Source organism: Papio anubis, chromosome 1, assembly GCF_008728515.1.
Source record: "Papio anubis isolate 15944 chromosome 1, Panubis1.0, whole genome shotgun sequence".
In the NCBI taxonomy this organism is placed as follows: domain Eukaryota; kingdom Metazoa; phylum Chordata; class Mammalia; order Primates; family Cercopithecidae; genus Papio; species Papio anubis.
In genome coordinates, this window is record NC_044976.1 from 29,946,570 (window position 1) to 29,968,001 (window position 21,432).

General features: G+C 56.1%; 1 protein-coding gene across 7 annotated transcripts in view; it reads right to left on the minus strand.

The window, feature by feature from the left end:
• The window catches only part of COL16A1 (collagen type XVI alpha 1 chain), a 52,250-nt gene extending 35,406 nt beyond the window's left edge, over nucleotides 1–16,844 (minus strand). For 4 of the 7 annotated variants that reach the window (XM_009203604.4, XM_009203600.4, XM_009203596.4 and 1 more), the window contains exons 1-27: nucleotides 16,515–16,673; nucleotides 14,786–14,892; nucleotides 12,721–12,795; nucleotides 12,493–12,610; nucleotides 11,198–11,321; nucleotides 10,622–10,888; nucleotides 9,939–10,019; nucleotides 9,682–9,807; nucleotides 8,808–8,861; nucleotides 8,484–8,510; nucleotides 7,909–7,944; nucleotides 6,843–6,869; nucleotides 5,795–5,857; nucleotides 5,471–5,512; nucleotides 5,301–5,345; nucleotides 5,164–5,199; nucleotides 4,717–4,779; nucleotides 4,212–4,256; nucleotides 4,031–4,126; nucleotides 3,800–3,838; nucleotides 3,141–3,185; nucleotides 2,980–3,006; nucleotides 2,353–2,463; nucleotides 1,936–1,971; nucleotides 1,655–1,690; nucleotides 1,466–1,576; nucleotides 1,057–1,092 (exon numbers count right to left, since the gene is read on the minus strand). In XM_009203604.4, coding sequence (XP_009201868.2) covers nucleotides 1,057–1,092; nucleotides 1,466–1,576; nucleotides 1,655–1,690; nucleotides 1,936–1,971; nucleotides 2,353–2,463; nucleotides 2,980–3,006; nucleotides 3,141–3,185; nucleotides 3,800–3,838; nucleotides 4,031–4,126; nucleotides 4,212–4,256; nucleotides 4,717–4,779; nucleotides 5,164–5,199; nucleotides 5,301–5,345; nucleotides 5,471–5,512; nucleotides 5,795–5,857; nucleotides 6,843–6,869; nucleotides 7,909–7,944; nucleotides 8,484–8,510; nucleotides 8,808–8,861; nucleotides 9,682–9,807; nucleotides 9,939–10,019; nucleotides 10,622–10,888; nucleotides 11,198–11,321; nucleotides 12,493–12,610; nucleotides 12,721–12,795; nucleotides 14,786–14,858 — 1,839 coding nt within the window. In that variant the 5' untranslated portion in view covers nucleotides 14,859–14,892; nucleotides 16,515–16,673. Of the gene's footprint in view, nucleotides 1–1,056; nucleotides 1,093–1,465; nucleotides 1,577–1,654; nucleotides 1,691–1,935; nucleotides 1,972–2,352; nucleotides 2,464–2,979; nucleotides 3,007–3,140; nucleotides 3,186–3,799; nucleotides 3,839–4,030; nucleotides 4,127–4,211; nucleotides 4,257–4,716; nucleotides 4,780–5,163; nucleotides 5,200–5,300; nucleotides 5,346–5,470; nucleotides 5,513–5,794; nucleotides 5,858–6,842; nucleotides 6,870–7,825; nucleotides 7,945–8,483; nucleotides 8,511–8,807; nucleotides 8,862–9,681; nucleotides 9,808–9,938; nucleotides 10,020–10,621; nucleotides 10,889–11,197; nucleotides 11,322–12,492; nucleotides 12,611–12,720; nucleotides 12,796–14,785; nucleotides 14,893–16,514 lie in introns of those variants that run through there. The other 3 variants (XM_009203592.4, XM_017959137.3, XM_009203621.3) reach the window with 3 other exon arrangements.
• Between the last annotated feature and the right edge of the window lie 4,588 nt (nucleotides 16,845–21,432).

Here is a 21,432-nt window from a genome sequence, read left to right on the forward strand (position 1 = left end):
GAGGCGGCAGGCGGGGTGGGGGTGCAAAGGCCCCACATGCGATGTGACACGTGGGCTTCCCCTGTTAGGGTTGAGTCTGCACACATACTTCAGTGTTTCTCACACTTGAACATTCGTACACCCACAGAACCCCTCATTTGGGTAACACTGCATTAGAAGTTCAAGCCTGCCGTTTGTCTCCAATGCAATCATAAATAGATACGTTAACACAGGCACTGAAATTGACCCAGTGGCATAATGAAGATTACAGTCTCTGGAGCTAGGCTTCCTGGGCTCAATCCCAGCTCTGCATCCAATCACCTGTGTAACTTTGGGCAATTTACTTGGCCTTTCTGTGCCTCCGTTTCCTCATCTGTGAAACAGGAATAAGGGAGCACCTACCCCATAAAAACTGGGAGGACAAAACAAGTGAACACACTTACAAGATTTGGAATAGTGCCCGGCACATAATAAGCAATAAAGAAGTGTTACATATTGTCAGTATTATAAAGTAATCTTTGTTTTTTTTTTTGTTTTGTTTTGTTTTGTTTTTGTTGTTTTTTTTTTTTTTGGGAGGGGGGACGGAGTCTCGCTCTGTCACCCAGATTGGAGTGCAGAGGTGCAATCTCGGCTCACTGCAAGCTCCGCCTCCTGGGTTCACGCCACTCTCCTGCCACAGCCTCCCGAGTAGCTGGGACCACTGGCGCCCGCCAGCACACCCGGCTAATTTTTTGTATTTTTAGTAGAGACGGGGTTTCACCGTGTCAGCCAGGGTGGTCTCGATCTTCTGACCTCGTGATCCTCCCGCCTCGGCCTCCCATATAAAGTAATCTTGAATGTGCTTAATAGTTTTAGAATATCATCACACCTACACTAAGGAATTCTCTTACAGAACATGAGGGCTCTCAGAAATACATTCTTTGACTCCAGTCTGCAAAGCACTAGTAAATTAATTTTACTGTGAATTTACCGTCTGAATCTCTTGTTTATATTACCCTTATTCCCCGCCCGCGCCGCTCCTCCCCTGCCTCCCTGCCTAGAAACCCCAGTGTCCCTGACATCTAACCCAGGTCTCACCTTCTCTCCTTTCAGCCCTGGCAACCCAGCTTTCCCCTGAAAAACAACCAAGACAGAGTCTCAACATCTCCCCACTCCCACCTCTCCAAGGCTCCCTGGGTCCCAGTGTCCAACCGGAAAGAGAAACATAAAGAAACATAACCGGAAAGAGAATTGTGTCCTTCAGGTAGCTGGACAGTTTCTTCAGTTAGACAACTGAAGCCAGAGGTGCTAAGAGGAAGTTCCAGGGCAAGGAGCCTGGGGCAGCACAGGGACGGAGGGAGGGACGAGGAGACAGGCCTGGGACACCTGCCTCTTCCGCTCCCTCCTGATCCCTGCCCTGAGACTTGGGATCTGAAAAGCCAAGGAGATCACCAGTATGGCAAGGATGGGCTGAACTGGGCTGGACTGGGAGAAAGTAGTCACTCACCGGAAGGCCAGGCAGACCAAAGCCAGGGGAGCCCACATCTCCACTGGCCCCTGTGGAGGATGCAAGATGCTGGGCCCCTACAACCGAGCTGCAGGACAAGCAGGACTCCCCCTGTGTAAAGAAGAGGAAGGATCAGAAATACTCCCAGGTAGGCAGAGGAGGGCAACCAGGAGAGCGGGGTTCCCTCACCTTCTCTCCTTTGATGCCTTGGATGCCAGGGTCTCCCTGCAGGGAAAAAAAAAAGGTTTGTGGGCTGAGACAGGGCACGATGGGGCACCCCCAAACTCCCTGGCAATATGCGAGGACAGCAATGTCACACACGCAAACCATCCAAACACCTAGGGGTCCCATGGGGTTCAAGGCCAGCACCCCAGAGGCAGGGTTCATCAACCCACATAACAAGCAGGAGCATGGCGGGGGAGGGAATGAGGCCAGGTTAAGTTACCCCAGTGGAAAGTTCCCGCACGTACCCTGTCGCCTTTTTGTCCGACAGTTTTCGGGTGGTCCTGAAAGAAGGGGTCTGTGAGAGAGGGGGCTCACCCAGTCCTGCTCACTCCTTTCCTCCACCCCCAAAACACACCCAATCCTAGGACACAGCCTCACTCACAATAAGGGTGGGCTCCCTCCCAGCTTGCCCAAAAGGCATCCTAGAGTCTCCTGGAAACCCCTGGGAGGTTGCCATGGAGACCTGAGGTGGCACTCTAGCCCAGCCCTGAGCTCTGTGGTTCAGACCCCTTAATACCATAAGAGCCTAGACGCTCTGCCCATAATCTCTCAGTAGCCACGAGAAGTACACAGTCCCTCTGCCCAACTCCTCTCTATGATCATGTCCCCAGGTTTCTTTGTGTGCTGGGGGAGGTCCCTCAGTGGTCACCCTGGGCACTCACCCTGGCTGATACAGGATCACCAGGCTCCCCTTTGGGCCCTGGCTTTCCAGGGAGTCCGACAAAGCTCTGGAACCCTTCAGGCAGTGTTGGGCACACTTCACAGGGGTCACCCTAGCAGAACGGAAAGGCAATAAGTGGACAGGGTGGGGCTGAGACCCCGGGGAAGGCAAGGGGCCTCTTGCACATACCAGCCTTAGACGTTGGGTCTGCCAGAGCCCCACCCCCAACATCAAAGTGGACAGCAGGAATGCCGCTGGGGCTTCCTGTTCAACTGACTCATTCATTCACCACAAGATTCCAGGGCGGCACAGATCTACATCCTCGCTGTAAGCCTTGAAACATGACTGTGTCCCACTGACAGACACGGAAACTTGGGCTAAGAGACAAGCTAATTGACTCAGACCTTTCATAACCATGTGTGTGGTGGAGGCAGGGTTTGAACCCAGCTCACCCCCAAGCCAGGTTCTTTATGTACTCATTGCACATGGACATCAGAGGAAGAAAGGGTGGGGGTCCCCTGAGGAAGGTCCAGCACCCCTAGGCCTAGGGCCCTTGATGGTCACTGTCGTTTGCAGAGAGGGGGGTCCCATTCCCACCCCAATCTGGACAGCCAGGCCTGGGACTCACCTTCTCTCCCTTCACACCTGGTTTCCCCTGTTAGAAAAGAGGCAATGGGCATCAGTGCCAGGGCAGAGGGCTGGTGTGCCAACTGAGGGCTGGAGGACCTAGCCCCTCCCTCCAGAGGCCTTGGAAGAGCAACCCTCCCCCACTGGATTGAAGTCACTCACAGGTTTCCCACCAGGGCCTTCCTTTCCTGGGATCCCAGAGCTGCCCTGTGGTCAGAAGAAAGGATAAGGGGGTTGCCTCCTGGCCAATGCGACTTCGGTGCATTCCCCTTTCCGCACCCGTGCCCCTCTGTGATGGCAGAACATTCTTTGCCAAATCTCCCCATCGCCATTTGTCCCATTTGGTCGGTTCCTGTTGCCTGCCCTCCATGTCTAACCCACGTCATTTCAAAGGAAGAGAGAAAATGAGGCCTCTGTGTGCCCCTTCACTGTGCACAGGTTAGGAGGTCATCCGCGCGACCCCAAGGAAACCCCAGCATCACACACAGAAATTTCCAGAGCTTTCTGCACATCCAGGCACAAGGCCCTAAAATGAGCTTGGGCCCTCCAGCAAAGTCCACTTTGGTCTTTACAACACTTAGACCTGCCCATCCCTATACCTGGAACACAGGCTAAGGTTTCAACCTCAATGAGCACCGGGATGGGGACAGGACACTCCCCGCCAAGGGGCCTGGCCAAGCCGAGCCCAGCCTCCTCCTCCAAAGGCCCGGCCTCCTCCCTGGGACTTGTTTCCCCTGTGGGAAGCTGCCCCGGCCCCTTCTCCTGTCTCTTCCTGTCAAGCATGGAGCTCTCCATGTGACTGCACTCCCATCTATGCTTACCTTGTCTCCCTTAGGGCCTGGTGGGCCACCTGGATCCCCCTGAGGGCAGAAACAGAGTCAAGTGGAAGTTTCCAGGGACCTCTCACCACAGCGAGATCTTCTACCCTCACCCTCTCCTCCAGCCAGGACTCCTGGGACAGAGCCTTATCTTCCCCGCTTCCTTCCCTGGCCAGAGTGGGAGAGGGGTCTCTGAGAAAAACACAGCAGCAGGAGAAGCAAGGAGGTACTCACCGGGGTCCCAGGCAGTCCTATCCCAGGGGGTCCAGGGAGGCCAGGGGGTCCGGGCTCTCCTGCCAGCCCCTCAGGCCCAACAAAGCCAGGGTCTCCCTGGCACAGACATAAGGTGGGCATCAGAGACCTGCTACCCCAGCCCTGCCACCCCATCTCCACCCCACAAACATCCACAACTCACCTTCTGCCCTTTGGGCCCAATGACACAGATCTCTCCTGGCCGGCCCTGTCGGGGGATAAGGGGGAGGGTGTACAAACAGCCCTGAGGCCTGGCTATCATGCACGCTAATCATGTGAGATTACGGGATCAGGCTGTCATTAGTTTTTGGGCTATGAGTGTTAGTAGTACTGTGTTTAGTGAGTATTATGTTTCAGTGCACCCACTGGGAGAGGTGAATGCCCACCTGTCCCACCCTCCCCGCCCCTCCCCCAAACCAGAGCCCACCCTGGTGCCCCGAGGTCAGCACATTGTCAACCTTAGGGTGTTAGAGGTTCGGGGCTCTGAGGCTGGGAGTAAGGAGGCCTGGGCTCAGGTCCTTTTCTGTCCCTGCTTATGCCTCCTGGGACACAGCCCCTCCCCACCCTGTGTGAGCAAGGGGAGGAGGCTGGATTCCGAAGGTTAAATCCCAGCATTCTCAGACCCCGTGCTGGGGGTTGTGGTGGGGAAGGGGGTCCCAGGCACCTACGTCCCGGCCTGGCTTTCCCGGCACACCCTTGAGGCCTCCGTCGCCCTTCTCGCCTTTCTGGCCCTGGGGAAGGAAGAAGCACAGTGACCAGGATGAGGGAAAGGCCTGGGACAGCTGGGCAGCTCCATCTGGGGGAGGGACAACTGCCTTCTAGACCCCTGGTCTCTGTCTCCCCTGAGAGTGAATGGCTTCAATCACCACGGGAGGGTGGACAACAGGAAGAACTTCCAGACCAGCCAGGCCACTCACTGGGGGAATCTGTGGCATTTCCCTCCAGGTCGGTTGGGTATTTGGACAAGGCAGGATGACCAGGGCGGGGGAGGAGGGTCCTGCCAGCTCTGTGCCCACTGACATCCTCTCCTAAGAGAACCCCAATTCCTCCTTGCTCATGGCTGTAGAGCCTGCAGACCTCCCTAGAACCCGCCCCTCCAAATCCAGGCTTGTTACCTTCTCGCCTGTTGAGCCTGGGAGTCCTGAGGGTCCCTGAGATGAGGAGGGGAGACAAAAGAAGGGAGGGAAGGAAGGGAGGGTAAGGCTGGACCCTGGACCCAGCACCCCTGCCCTATCCCTGATCCCACACTCACCAGAGCTCCTGACTGCCCCTTCTCTCCCTTTGGGCCTTCTGCACACTGAACAGGGGAACATGGTGTTGAGCGGGGGCAGAGGGTCACCTGATGGGCTGCCAAGCCCACAGCCCCTCCCCAGGGGCTGGCCCCATATTGGCCCTGAAGCAGGCATCACCTCCAAGTCTTACCTGAAGTGGGGCATCCGGGGAGATTCGAACACAGTCATTGCCCTGAGGGTAGGCAACAAGGGATCAGGGGTGGGAACTCTGGGGAAGTCCCCTAGACGTGTTGTGAGGAGGATCGGCCTGGGAACCCCATAGTCCTAAGTATCCCTAGAAAAGAGGGGCTTCCACACCTGAACCCCTAGAAAGACCCTGGCCCTCACCCCACTCCCCTGATCTGGGCCAGGCTGCAGGCTTTCTGCTGGGATGATGAGATGATGGCTCACATCCCACCTCACCCCAGGGCACAGCTGGCAAAGGTCCTGCCACGGGCAGGGCTGAGACACTTACCCGTGCTCCCTTCTCTCCCTTGGAGCCTGGTGGACCAGGCAGGCCCCGCTCACCTTTCCCTCCCTGAGAGTGAAACCAGAATGGAAGCTAGGACCAGAGGGGGCACATGGGAGCCTCGAGGAAGCTCTCCCCACCCCTGTCCCCCTCCACCCATCCCCCACACATGGGTACGAAAATACGCACACATGTGAGCAGTGTCCTGCCCCGCCCCTCCCCCCACCACACACAAGCATGTGGATTCCACACCCATTCATCCACATGCTCTCCTACCCCAAGAGACTATATATGGCAAATCTACAGTCTCAAGGGGGGTATCCCATCCCCCACACCCGTACCCAAGCACATCAGCTCACACACAGCACAGCTGGAGGCGTATGGACACACACACGCACGGTGGCAGAAACCCACGCTGGCTGAGTGTCAGGCTGCCGGACTTCAAACCCTGTACTTGCTAGCATGTCACTCAGAGCAGGTCATGTCACCTTTCTGAGCCTCAGTTTCTTCATCAATAAAACGGTATTGACCAGCACATACAAGCCTAATTCACAGTTGCATAGCTTCCCTCCCCGTCACTCACAAGCTCTGTGGCCTCGTTAGGCCCACAGGTACATGGGTTCAACTCCAGCCTTTGTGTGCCACACATATGCAAACATGTGTCCCAAAGATGCATGTAGCCACACCCATACACAATCATTCTAACACACCTAGTCAGACATATGTGGGCACAGCTGGGCCTCAGTTTCCCCTGAAGTAAAATGATAGCACCTACGCTGCAGGCTGAGTATTGAGAGGGTTCAGAAGGGTAACAAATGTGCACAGCTCTGGCCCAGGGCCTGGGACACAGAAGGGTCTCAGAAAAGGGCAGCTTTTAGCATCTTTGTACACACACAACTCCCTGCTTTCTCTACCACGCATACACCTAATCACCCTACACACATACAGGCTTAGGTGGCCCTGACATAAACACACAGCCACAGGGTCACATGCTGTGGGAATGGCTGGGGTTGCCAAAGAGGACAGGAATGTCCTGTTCTCCATTAGGACTCACCTTGGGGCCAGAGGGAGCAAGTGTCACCTGAAGGGACAGAGGAGAGGGCATCACACTTCTGGTAGAGAGAGAAAACCAGGGGCCCAGAGAAGTCAAGCAATTTAGACAGGGTCACACAGCATGATAGCAGGACCGGCAGCCTGTATCCCAGCCCCTGCTCTGCCTCCCAGGCAAACTAGCGAGCGGACTCCATTTCCTCAGCCTGTAACATTTGCAGAGAGTCTAACCTACCTCCTCTAACCTGCCTGGCTTTGGTTAGCTCTGCCTCCCAGTTGCTGGGATAACATGGCTGCTTGGTTTCCATGGTAACCCCTGCACATCTGGGGACCATCAGCCTTACCAGATTTGGTGGGGGACTGGATTGAAAGAGGGGGTGGGGAGCAGAGGAGGTACTCCTGATATCCCTCAAAGTCAGGGGGCCTTGGAGCTGAGGGGAGCCAGGGTTGTGCCCTTGGTGGACCAATGTGGGAGGTCAACTCAGAACGTTAGACCACAGAAAAATGGTGACTCTTGCTGCCTATGGAAGAGGCACAGTTGGGTGCCAGGTGGCCTCACACTGAGCCCCTCTCCTTGCCCTTCTGGACCCCCAGAGGAAGGCTGGACCAGGGCCAGCTAGAAAGGGATAGCAGGCTCCGAACCAATGCTGTGGGAGCCCTTGCCGCGTGCTGAGCCAGCTCTTCCCCTTCTCTAGGCCTCTAGGAGAACGCAGGAAGCCTCCACCAGAGCAGGGGGAGACCTTGTGGGGAGTGCAAAGCTGGAATCAGCAACCAAGGCCCTGGTCCTGCCAGCCACCACCCCAGTCCTGCCGGCCACCACCCCCTGCCCAGCCCCTGAACCCGAACACACTGCAGATGACAAGGCAGGTCACCGGCTTTCTTCTACACAGCCCTGGCTTGGTGGGGATGGCAGTGGGGGTCAAGTCCGGCTCTGGGAGATGGGCAGAGAGTGAGAATGAAAGTGTACAAAGACCCCCTTGTCCTCACCCAGGAGGCTGCCAAGCCAGCTCTAGGCAACGTCCATTCCCGGCTCTTGCCCGCTCCACCCTGCACACCCTCCATTCACTCACATTGCTGTCCTGGGCACCATGGACACAGGGTGGACACTGAAAGGGAAAAGCAGGCCAAGAGGTCAATTCTGAGCCCCTGGGGTGAGCCCTCCCCACCTCCATCACCATCAGGCCCACAGAACATCACACATGTCTTGAGTGGAATCTGAGGGGAGCCTGAAAATACGAATCCTATAAAACAAGCCTCACCCCTCATTTCCCACCCACCCAGCCCCACAGTCGTTTTTCAGAAGGGGAAACTGAAGCCCAGAGAGGAATAGCAATACACTCTAGGTCACACAGCATGCTGGGGCAGAGTATGGCCCAGAATCCAAGGGCACCGTGACTGAAGGCTGGGCTCTCCCCATGATGCCTGTGGCCCTTTGCTGCCAACTCAGCAGGAGTGTCCTCCAGGGCTACCTACCCCCCAACCCAAGGAGAGGCAGTGGGCAGACAGGGCCCAGCATCAGGCCCCCAAGGAATGCCAGGAGCTGTGTAGTCAGCCAGCACCCCTATGCTGAGGCTCCGTGCCCAAAGCCTGGTCCAAAGGGTTCACACTGGCACCTCCCCTGCTGCCAGTCCCTTGGGAGGCTTACCTCATCGGCTGCTGTCTCCCGATGGACCTGAGGGAAGGGTGGGGGGCGTGGGAATGGGCAGGGAGCTCAGGGGGCCGAGCACTCTTTCCAACACCCCTACCCCCAAACCAACAGGAGTGGGCACTCTAGAGAGAGCCAGGCACTGCATCTGTCTCACCCCCATCCGTCCTTCTTGATCAGAGCTGGCACCTACATGTCCTAAGCTCTGTCCAGGAGGTGGGAAAGGCGGGAGGAGAGTGGGAGTGGAGCACCTTATCCCTGGGGTTTACAGGGGCACAGAGGGCAGACTGATGGCGTGTGGGGTCCTCCACACCCCACCTCTACCTTTGCTCCCCTTTCTGCCTTCTGGTTGATTCTTCCCGTTAGCTGGGCATCCACCTGGGCAGACAGAGCGAAGAGAAATCCTTGAGGAGGGGGACGTTCTGGGGCTCATGCTGGAAAGGGGTACCCAGGCAGGGGGCATGGACCCCAGGTATGCCCTCAGCCTGGCATCTGGCACCTCCTGGGGCATCGAGGGCCTGCTCAGGCCCCTGTGGCTGCCCCAACAGGTCCCCCTCCTTCTCCCCCACCCACCCATGTGATGTCAGAGCAAACAGGACCATGCATCAATGGGATCCTGTGTTCCTGCAGCCCAAGGCTGGGCAGGACGCCCAGGCGGGCAGGGAGACTGCCAGCCAGGGGGTGGGGCTAAGGGAGGAATCAGGTTTCCGTGCCACCTCTAAAGAACCTGAGAATGGGCAGGGCAGCTGGCCATGGTGCTGGGTGTAAAACCAGTCTGGCACTGGCTGGCCCTGGGCCCAGGAGATTGAGCCATCCCTGCGGGGAAGCAATATGACCTGACCTCTGATCCCAGGTACCTCTGTCCTGGAGAAACTGCCTTTGAGGGACAAGCTTAGTCCTGCCCTCATCAGAAGAGTCTGGATGGCATCCATGAGGGTCTAGGCAGTGCCAGAGGTAGATGGTACCACTCTCAACACCCATAGGTAGGTGGGCACAGGGCCACCCAGTGGTGGCCAGTGGGCTGTCTCTGCCTCCTTGAATCATTTAGGGGTGGTGTACAAATAGGGAGGGCTTCCAGTGCCCCTCCTGCCATGGGCCCATGGCCAACTGACCCTAGTGGCAGACGTCAGTCAGCTCAGGGGAGGGGTATCTCACGTATGCCTGCCTGTGCTGGCATCTTCCTGTCCTGCCCACCCACCTGGCTGTTTTGAGGTTCCTCCAGGCAGAAGCAGCGGGTGTAGACCTTGCCTTCAGACTGTGGATTGATCTCAATGAGCTCATTGCTCTGGGTATCCCGGCGGGCCTTGGAGGTCTCTGGGGGGCACTGTTCAGTGGAAGAGCAGGGCTAGGGTCAGTACAGGAGCAAACTCCTCCTAAGACCTCCAGGCATCACCTTCCAGACCCTCATCTCCAGCACAGTGTGTCCCTGGGCAGTCCAAGGGCCGGGCCACTCACCCCTGCCGGTAAAATCTCACAGCAGCCCTCCTCCAGCACGAGCTCCGGGTCACAGTAGATGTGCACCTGCTGAAGGTCAAACTGCAGGGGACACGTACATCAATTTCACTTCATTTTATCAAATAGCTCTGTGTCCTGGCCCCCCAGGAGGCACAGAGATGTCTCCGCCCCAGGATGTGACCTCAGGGTGTTTCCAGGCTGGCCTGGGAGACATCAAAAATAGAGCTGTCACCAAAGGCAGAACAAAACTGCGCGCACAGGAGCGAGGGAGAGGAGGCCCAGAGGAACAAAAGAGGAGGAGGTTCCATTCATGCTGGGCTTTGAAGGGCTGGTAGCTACTCAGCAGATGAGTATGCAAGGAAAGGCATTCCAGGTGGAGGTAACAGTGTAGGCAAAGGCACGGCAGTGTGAAAGTACTCGGTGAGCTGGTTGGCTAGGATGGAATTGATCAGAGCAGAGCTGCATGGAGAGAGGTAAAGGAAGACAATGCTGCAGACACTTATAAGGACCAGATCATGAAGGACCTTGAATGCCGGGTGAATATGTTTACGCTGCATTTGGAGGGCAACAGGAAAGCAGGGGAAGATTCTAAGCAGAAGGACTTGCTCCGATACAGATTCCAGGAAGCTCACTCAGGTTCCCAGAAGGCAGGAACAGAGGTCAGGGCCTGACCTAGCACTTACCGAGACAGGCTTGCCCTGCTCAGCGTCCAAGCCTAGAAATACATGGCCCACAGGCCTCAGGGGTCGCCGGGGCCCCAGAGGCTGGGAGGAGGCTGAGCTGCAGTCCACATGCACAGAGGCCACACGTCCAGCCACACTCAGCATCAGCTTGTGCCAACGCAGGTCGAAGAGCTGGGGCACTGGGAAGATGCAGGACACAAAGTCGCCATCCTGGCCCTGGGCCCTGAGCTCCAGGCTCCGCTCTTGGTTGTTGACTTCCAGGGAAATCTGGGTAGAATTTGGAAGGGGAAAGGACAGAGATTCAGAGCTCCAGAGTCAGCACAGGCACATTCAGGGACCTCGAACTCATTTCACAGGAGGGGAAACTGAGGCCCAGGAAGAGAAGAAAGCTGGCTGGGGTCAAGGAGCTATACATCCTGAAAGAATGAGGCAGGTATTGGTGGGCTGGGGGCAGGTTTGAGGGTAGGCACAGGATGAAGCAGGGAGATCCCAGAAATCACAAGCCGGGATGAAAGCTGGGCTGGCCTGGTACTACCCAATGCCCTAAGAAGCAATCAGGGCACGGGGGAAGTTCACCTGTGGATACCCATCTGCATCGGTCACTTGAAACAGATACCACGTCTTCTGGTGGGTGTGTTTCTTCAGCAGTAGTGTCAGCACCAGGGCAAACTCCTCCGGGAGGCCCCGAGGGAATACTCGTCTGGAGATGGAGCAGGGAGGGTGCCCCGAGGCTCCCGTGAGGACCCAACTGCTGCCCACCATGGGCCCTCAGGACTGCTGAGCCTACCCAAGACATCCACAGGCACACACCTTCCATCATATATATTCATTCACTCTCCACACCTTTACTGAGTGCCTTCCGTGAGCTAGGTGTGGGTCTGGCTGCTGGGAATAACAGTGGTGAAGGCCGGGCACGGTGGCTCACACCTGTAATCCCAGCACTGTGGGAGGCCGAGGCGGGCGGATCACTTGAGGCCAGGAGTTGGAGACCAGCCTGGGCAACATGGTGAAACCCCATCTCTACTAAAAATACAAAAATTAGGCAGGTGTAGTGGCAGGCTCCTGTAATCCCAGTTACTTGGGAGGCTGAGGCAGGAGAATCGCTTGAACCCAGGAGGTGGAGGTTATGGTGAGCCAAGATCATGCCACTGCACTCCAGCCTGGGCAACAGAGCAAGACTTGGTCTCAAAAAAAAGTACACAGTTGTGAAAATACAGAGGCAGTGCTTGCCTTCATGGAGCCTTCAAGTCTGATGGGGGCAGGGAAGCCATGAGCAAAGAATCCCCAGAATGACTATTTCGCTATTGCATTGCAATTTGAATAAGTACTTCCAATGAACCCAGAATACTCTGGGTGAATAACTGAGCCTAGGGTGGAAGGAGAGATGCTGAAAAAAAGATGGAAAGGGTTCAGCATGACTAGAGCAGCAAGAGATAAAAAAGAGCCTTTTGAGAGCTGAGGTTGAAGAGGCAAGCAGGGGCCAGATCACCCAGGGGCTTGTGGGAGTTTGGACTTCACACACATGGTGCACACACTCACATGCATGTGCCGCACGCACACACACACACACACGTACATGACTCTTGCCAGGTTCCCGCCCACATCCTGTGTTCTCACAGTGCCCATAGGATGCAGACATGTTCCCACCCACTGCTGGCCAGAGACAGGGGAAAGACAGAAGGTAGGTCTGCCAGGTACCGCCTCTCAGCACACCCCGCAAGCCCAGGGGTGGAGACCAGGTTGACTCCTGGCAAGGGGTGGGATGAAATGACCCACAGAGAGGCCCCTGGGTTTAAGCCCCACATCCAGAGTTGCTGAGGAGTGTGGCTGAGGTCAGTGTTGATTCTCAGTGGTCGCATGGATGCCTTTACCGCGTAGGCTGGGTCACGGAGGCCGCCCCCAGGCGCAGGATGAGAGGCCCCTTGGGGTTGCGGATCTTCTTGATGGCAGACATCTTCATGAGGCTGAGTCGGCGGATGAGGTTGAAGCCTTTGGGGGAGACATCAGGTGAAGAGCTCAGCTGAGCAGGCGGAGCGGGGTACAGATCACTCCCAGAGGAAGGTCGTGGGGACGGCGGGATGAGATGGATGGGCGCTCACCAGTCACATTGGCTGGCAGGCTACTACTGTGTTCCAATTTGAGTCCTTCCTGCTGTGAAGGTGGGCAATGTGCACCTGGAAGAGAAGGGGCAGGGGGGCATTAGGTGCGCTCAGGCCAAGATTGCTGCATGGCTGGACGCTTGGGGAACCTGGGAGGGAGCAAGTTTCTAGTCCTCACTCTGGACCATCAGCTAGATCCTGCCTTCACCACCTGCCTTCTGACCCTGGCTCCCCAGCGAGCCTGGAGGCCCAGCAACCCAGCAAACGGTTGGGAAGACTGAGGCCCAGAGACTGAGGCCCAGGCCAAGCTCACTAAGTGAGCCAACAACAGAGCAGGCCCAGAACTCCAGGAACCCAAATCTCCCAACACTCCCAAGTCAGGAGCTAGGCCGGCAAGGGAGGGAATACACGAAACTCTAGGTGGCTCTCGAGCACAGATGGAGTGGGGGGCTGTGTGTTTATACATGTGCCCCTCCATGACGCACACCCAGGTAGGGGACAGAGGAGCTCTTCAGGGGTAAGGAAACGTCAGAATCATGCACACTGTGTGTTACGTGCAATTATATGTACATGTCTGTACCTGTGGGAGTTGTAGGTGCCCATGCCACAAGGGATGACATGTGCAGCTGGCACATGTGCGCTCAGCAATGGGAACTTCCTACGTCCAAATCAGACAAGCAGGCCAGACACAAGTATGAGCCAACAGAATGAATATTTACCTGAATAACCACCTTGTGAAACAGTGAGAAGAGACTGAGGGTCTGAGGGCACCACAAGCTTAAGGGTACCACCAGGGCCTTGGAGCTCCAGGAAGGGCATATTAATGGGTAAGGGCTCCCAGAGAAGGAGATAGCATAATTCAGGTTTCCAAAGCCCTGAAAGAGCAGGTGGGCAGCCATGGCCTCCCTCTCCCTGGGGTTGACCGAGCAGAAGTGTTGGGGGAGGTGCTACAGCAGGAAAGAGGCCAGAATCAAAAAGGCCTTCTCATCAATGCAGAGGGATAGGTGGGAGAAGACAGTGCAGACAGCTCCTAGAAGCTGGCCTTGCACTCCCTGGCTAGACTGGCTGGAAGAAGAAATCCTGGGACCCAGGGGCCCGGTCCCAGTGACCCCACCGGATTCTCCCTCCCCCAGGTCTGGTCAGAAAGACCATCACTGTCTTCAGCATCACAGCAGCAATGGGTGACTCACCCCTTGGCAATGGGCCCAGATTCCTTACAGATGTTGAAATTCTCTGCCCCATCCCCCCAGGGGACCCAGTGAGGGAGAGGGAGCAAAGCTCACGCACACACAAGCAGAAGCACATGTGTGCACATACAAGGGGCAGGCAGCCGCACTCACCCGGGTCCACAATCTCTTTCACCTCAGCTTCTTGGTTTTTTTGCTTTCCTAGCTGGATTTGGGTCCTAGGAGTTCTGTTCCTGCGTGGCTAGGCAGCTGAGCTACTAAGCCCAGAGGGCACCCAGCAAGGCCAGGCAAGTTGCCTGGTCAACTTCCCCTGGCTTTGGGCCCTGGAAAGCTGCACCCTCTGTCTCATCCAGAGTCTGGGCCTCGGGGCAGGCCTTTTATTAGAAATTCGGGGCCAGCCGTGGAGAAGAAGAAGCACGTGAGCTAGAGGGATGGAGTCTCCACCATGAAAAGGATCAGCGGGACTTGGGGTTCTCTGGGGAGGCGGCGTCCTTGTGCAGGGAGAGTTCACCGCCTGTTCCTCCCCACCCCACTGGTCCTACCAGCAATGTGTCCACAGGATTGGCTTACGTATTGGGGTGGGGGATTGTCCTGTTACACACAGAGACACAGGAATACATACGAATGCACACAGCCAGTCTAAGAGACAAACAGAGAGATGCTCAGAGACATAAACATATGAAGACACACGTGCACACACTCTCCAGCTCACCGCACGTAGGCTCGAGGGCGCCAACACTTCAGACCACCCTGAGCCCAGACTCTGCTATAATTGCCCACATGACCACACATACATGGTCACATATGTGCAAGGACCCCAGCACCCCAGGAAACCAGTTGCAGGCCTGTGATACTCTGACTCTCCTGTGTCATCTCACCTGTATTTGCCCCATGGCTGAAGGTAGCCCAAAGACCGAGCAGCCACAGGCCAGGAGCCCAGGATACCCACATCCTGGTCCAAAGAGGTCGGCTACAGCCACAGCACCTGAAAACCACAGACACCGGGAAGGTGGATTTCTGAGTTCACACAGCACAACTCCACACGTGGGCAAGTCGTGGCCCGCCTGTGGGGCCCAGGCACTGGTATTGGGGTGGCAGGAGGTCTGGCCAGGCAACGGTCTCTCTCAGAGGCCCAACCACAGGCCCTGGGCTAGGATTTGAGCAGAGGTGATATTCAAAATATTTAACCACCGGTATGGCACGGATACCAGCTTTCAGGCAATGCAGAAAACTGCCTACTGCACTGAAATAGTGTCCAGGCAGCATCCGGCTGCGCCAGTGGACACTTGCTGGATTGAGGAGAGGTCTAGAAGGTCTTAAAAGGCCAGAGAAGTTGGAATAGTGATGGGGGCTTAAAGCAGAGGCTATTTATCAAGACACATGGAAGTATTTCAATATTCTAACACCTTGTGCACTGTCCTGGTATTTATACCAGCCTGATACTTTACTAGTTGCACCTAGCTCAGGCCAGGAAGCCCTGCCAGGCACCCACAGGGTCAGGGGCTGGTGACTGGGCTGAGATTGTGGGCCACAGGCTTCCACAGGGCTGTGGGGGGGCCAAGGAAGCTTTCCCCATGGGGACAGTGGGTAGGAGAGCAGGTCTCTAGGGCTCAGGACTTCATTGCCAACCTCCTCCTGTCCACCCCCCCCCACCCACTGATGGATGCTTGTCTTTTAGTTTTATTAAACCCTGATGGATCGGCCCAGATAAATCAATGCAGGCTCAGCAAGCGGCCAGCAGAGCCATACATCATCTGGCCTCCCCCAGGACAGGCAGCTCACGTGCACAAACACAGAGCCATGCATGTGTCAGCGCAGCACACGCAGATGCACAGGTACACGTACATAAGGACACACATATGTGGTACCAGTGTGCATACAAAGCTATCTGCCCACAGGCATGCTCACAGAAACATATGCTCACTGATATACCCAGACACACCAGCTTGCACATACCCACATGCGCACAGCCAGCCTATGACCACCCCTCCTGTAGGTCTTCCTGTTGGAAAGTTCTAATGCAAGTCTGACTGCATTCCTTCCAACTCTAATGGAATCCAATTTTCCTTCCCTCAATCATGGATAGGAAATGAAAACAGAAAGGGCCCCTTACCCCAATATATTTGGGATAGGACTCCAGCCCCCTTCTCCCTGGGACAGAACTGTGCCCCCAACCTATTCATCCCCCATCCTAGTGATATACACATCCCAGCTCTCAAACCCTATCCTGGCCTTCCTCCTGCCAGCCAATAGAAGAGCTGCCAGTTGTGGCGCCATGTGGGTGCATGTGGAGGCGTGAGGATGGATGTGATCCTGTCCCCTTCTGGCTCCTAGTCTCTGGTCGCCACTCCTCAGGCTCCAGCCAGAGTAGAGGGCTACAAGGACAGCCAGAGAAGCTTCCAAGGAGATGGCTCACCCCAATACAGAGGCGTAGATTTGGGCACAGGGACAGTCAGAACCAGGATGGAGTTTAGAGCTCATCTCGCTCTAGGGAAGATGACCAAGGCCCAGAGAGGGAATACCACTTTCCCCAGGTCACACAGCAAGTCTGGCAGAAAGGGCCTCTCAGCTCAGAGTCCTGAGGCCACCCACTGTATCCCCACTTACCGGTGGCCGGGGATCCCCCCACCTCGCTGAGCAGTGCAGGCAGCAGCCGGAGGAAGCAGAGGCTGGGTTCCTCAGGCCCGCTGGGGGTTCTCCATCTCTCCCTGACAGTCACAGGTCCCCAGCTTCCTGACACTCTCTAGAGCTCTCCCGGCTGTCTGCGGCCCGGCGCACGCCTGCCGGGGACTGCCGGCCACTCCGGGTGGGGGAAGAGGGGCGGTTCCAGGGGGCTGGGGACCTGCCAGGGACACTAATGGAACACAGCTGGACTGGCCCGCCAGGGAGGAGGAGGAGGAGGGCCGAGAGGGGGCTCCAGCAGCAGCAGAGGCGGCTGGACTGCGGGGTGCGCAGCCCCGCCCCGGGTCTGGCCGAGCTCCCAGGCCCGCCCCTCCTGCCTCACCGCCAGGTGAGCGAGCCTCGAGCTAGGCGGGACCCTGCGTGTCCAGAGCTGCCCTGGAAGGGGGTTCCTGCGGGCCCTTTAAGAGCCAGGCCTGGAGTTTGAAGTGCCCCCCTTTCCATGTCCCTGGCTGGGCCCCCAGAAGGCTGCGGGGCGGGGGGTGCGGGGGAGGGACAGGGGTGGAGGGAGAAGGGTAGAGACCCTCCTCCCAAGTGCGTGGCACCCATGATGTGGCTGCCACCCAAGCCTTGGTGGTCAGCTTTTTCCAGTTCCTCTGCCTAACATTCCCAGTCAGTCAGTCCCTAAGTCTGTCTGTACTGGGAGGAGGGGGGGAATCCCCTCCCCCCCCCCCCCCCCCCCCCCGTGCTAAATTAACCCCTTCTGCTCTGGCCTGACTCCCAGAGAAGCGAGACTGAGGGAGTCCCCTTATTCCTCCTTACTCCATGAGGTTGGAAGGGCTCAAATCCCTGGCCCCTACTCTGGCTTTGCAGTTCCAAATGTGCTATGTAACCATACTCCTTTTTCTCATCTGGAAGATGGGATCGTGAGAGTATGTGCCTCATAGACCTTTGCTGTAAGCAGGAAATGGGCCAAAGGCTGTAAGCGTTTAGCACATGGTCTGGCACATAAGAGGAGCTCAGTAAATATTTGCTGCTATTATCGTTATTACTGTGATCCCTGGCAGGGGACGGGACTGAATTTCAAGCCTTTATACCAGAACTGTGGAGGGGCCTGCTTTATATTCACAGTCCAAGGACGCAAGAGGAATTGAGCTGGGCTGAAAGATTGGAGCTCTGAGGCAGAAGGAGCTGGTAATGTTTCCAGTTCTGTCCAGAGGCAGGGCCATTGACCAAGGTGAATCCCCCACCAAGGGTCTCCTCCCCCTGTAGACCAAAAGCAAATTTACTGGCACCAAGGCTGAGGATCCACAAAGTAGGTTCAAGAGGCCATGAGATGCTGGGCTGAAGAGGGAGAAACTAAGCGTCCCCAATTAAAGGGGGCCCTGTGGAAGCAAGGCACCCAGCCCTGTGGCCCCAGCTAACGCTAACGCAGGGGGAGGTTGTGGGGGGCAGGCCTGGGATTTCCCGTCTCCAGACCCAGAGGCGCTGAGTCAGCGGAAACCCCAACCAGGCCACAGAGGCGCCCCACTGTGGTCCCAGTGAGGAGCTGGCCCAGATGTGGCGGTGGCAGTGGTGGGGCCTGGGAAGTGCTGAGCTCAGCAGGCGGGAAGCGGAGGGGGTGGGGCCTTCTGAGCACTCTGGCTTGAGGGGTGGGTGGGCACAAGCCCCGCCTGCCCTGCCAGAGGGTGCTGCCCCAGCAGTGGGCACTCGGGAGAGGTGGGAAACACACATAGGTCAGGCTCTGTGCTGAGAACTTCACATATGCTAACTCTTTCGATCTTTGCAACAACACCTTAAGGCAGAATTCCACTTTTATTCCCAAATCTGCAGCACAGGAAAAACACAACTTGCCCAGGATCCCACAGCTAGTCAGCGGTGGAGCAGGACTCATGTCCAGCCAGCCTAGACTCAGCACGTGCTCTTAACCACCGTGCCATCCCGACAGCTCCCACCCGCGCCCCAGACAGGGCAGGTGACTGGGCCGGGGATGGAGGAACCTGAGAAGGGAGAGCCAGATGCCTTCCCACAGCACCCCAAGGGTGCTCACAGGAACAGCCAAGCCTGGGACACACCTGACGCCTAGAAACACTATCATAGACACAGTCTAGGAATGTGCCCGTGCCCCTTCCTCCCTTCCACACATACGTGCGCACATCCAGAAACACGCAGTCAGGTAAAGTTCTAGCACAGCACTTGGGTATGCAGACTCCATATGCGTGTATAGGCACTCATGTTCACACAGACACACCCTGGCCCTAGAAACAGTTACACACAGATGTGTAGACACACAGGATACGCCTCCACATAAAAGATACACAGAGACACATGTAAGAGCCCAGATTACCCCACAGAAATATATCCCTGGACATATCCAAACACAGGTGCATAATTCTCAGAATGCGTGCAAACAGCACTGCATATACTTGAATGTGCACAGACACATGCATGTACACACAGACATGTGTGCATGCAAACATACATGTGCCCACAGGCATAATTACTCAAATATGCAAGCAGAGAAGCCTGCAGACCTGCAGCACATACATGTGTGCACACAGACATAGATGGCCACACAGACTTGGCTCCCAGAGAAACACCAGCTGGGACATGCACACAATGACACATGTACACATATACATACATGCAGCTATGCTGACACTTTTACACGCATTCAGTGCCAGAAAGCCCTGCACTCCAGCAATCTGGGTATCCCATGGGGCTGGGCTCAGTGCCCTTACCTCAGATGGCATCACCACGAGGTAATCAATGCTGCTAATCACCACCAGCTGCCCTGGAGCCTGTGTGCTGCTGCTGGGTGGGGCTACCAAGGCCTTCTGGTAGTATGCCCAGATGCTGGCAGTGCCCAAGGGCCCTCTGCCCCCCACTGGGGAATCCCCGTATGGCAGGGGTAGCCCCTGAGGCTGGGACAGGGTGAAGAGCCAACCCAGGGCCTGGTCCCAGGACAGGCCCAGGAGCCCCCATGCGTTCAGGCAGAGATGGTGTGAAGGTCTGAGGCTTGAACAGTGGACCAGAACCCCCACATGTACATGTGCACACCTGGGCCCTGGCATATGCGCATATGGGCTCACACGCAGACACATCACACATAATTGATTACTCTTCCACAGATATGCCCTTCCTGACTTCCTCATCCCTTTTAAATGCCACCATAATTCATTCTGTTGCTCAGGTGAAAACCTGAAAACCTTGGCTCCTTCCTTTTCCCCACCACCCCCATCCAATCCTGTCAATTCTACCCCGCAAATACAGCCCATATCCATCTACTCCTCCCCACCTCCACAGCTGCAACCCTCACCCAGGCCACGATCATCTTCTGCTGGGCTGTTTGTTGCAAGAGCTCCCAACTGATCTGCCTGCTGCCATGGGGCCCCACCACCCACTTACTTCCCATCCGTCAGCCAGTAAGACTTTTCTTTCTTTCTTTTTTTTTTTTGAGACAGAGTTTTGCTCTTGTCGCCCAGGCTGGAGTGCAATGGCACAATCTCGGCTCACTGCAACCTCTGCCTCCCTGGTTCAAGCAGTTCTCCTGTCAGCCTCCCAAGTAGCTGGGATTACAGGCCCCCGCCACGACGCCTGGCTAATTTTTGTATTTTTAGTAGAGACAGGGTTTCACCATGTTGGCCAGGCTGGTCCCGAACTCCTGACCTCAGGTAATCCACCCGCCTTGGCCTCCCAAAGAGCTGGGATTACAGACGTGAACCACTGCACCCGGCCAGGAAGACCTTTTCAAACCCATATCCGTTGGCTTCACTCTGTTTTATCAGTCTTCTTAGAATAAAGCCCCAAATCTTTCCCTTGGCCTTGCCAAGTCCTTCATGATCTCGCCTCTGCCTTCCTGTCCAGCCACCTCACCCCAAAAGCTATAGCCACCCACTCACTTCCTTTCTCATTCCTGAATTCACTAAGTTCACTTTCCCCTCAGCCCTTGTGCACCAACTCTTCTCTCTGCCGGCAAGGATTTGCCCCTTGTCTTTGCCAGGGTGGCTTTTTGATATCCAGGTCTCACCTCCTAAGTCAACTCCTCAGAGTGGCCCTCCCTGATCACCAGATATGAGGAGCTCCTAGTTGCTCCCCATCACATGATCCCGGTTTGGGGTTCGTTTGCTTGGTTGGTTTGGTTTGGGTTTTTTGAGACAGGGACTCATTCTGTCGCCCAGGCTGGAGTGCAGTGGTGTGATCACAGCTCACTGCAGCCTTGAACTCCTGGGTTCAAGTGATCCTCCCTCCTCAGCCTCCTGAGTAGCTAGGACTACAGGCTGGCACCACCACTCCTGGCTATTTTAAAAATATTTTTGTAGAGGCAGGGTCTTGCTATGTTGCCTAGGCTGGTCTTGAATTCCTGGCCTCAAGTGATCCTTCTGCCTCCGTCTCCCAAAGTGCTGGGATTACAGGCGTGAGTCACTACGCCCAGCCTGACCCTGTTTTAAATCTCTACATAGCTCTGGTATTTGTTTGTTTGTTGTCTTTCTCCACTAATAAGCATGAAAGCTCCATGAGTGTCCCTGTCCACCATTAATACCGTCCTTCAGCTGAGCCTGGCACCCTGCAGGCACCCACTATTGAATGAGTGGCTAAATGCATGCAAGCAGCGTCCAAGCGCACAGACACAGCCATGCACTGCAGGAGGTATGGCATAAGCACACATGATTATGCACCTGCGTCCTCATATGCAGACACACCAGTGCAGCTTCGGGGTCACAGAGGAGAGACTGAGACCAGAGAACCAGGACTCTCTCTGGCTGCTTTGGTTTCTCGGAGTGTGTCTCTCACTGTCTCTATCCTCTGTCTGTGTGAAATCTCTGTGGCTCTTTCTTCCTTCTCAGCGAGTCTGTCCCATCTCTAGCTCTCTCTCGTAGGTCCCTCTGTTTTCCTCTGTGTTTGG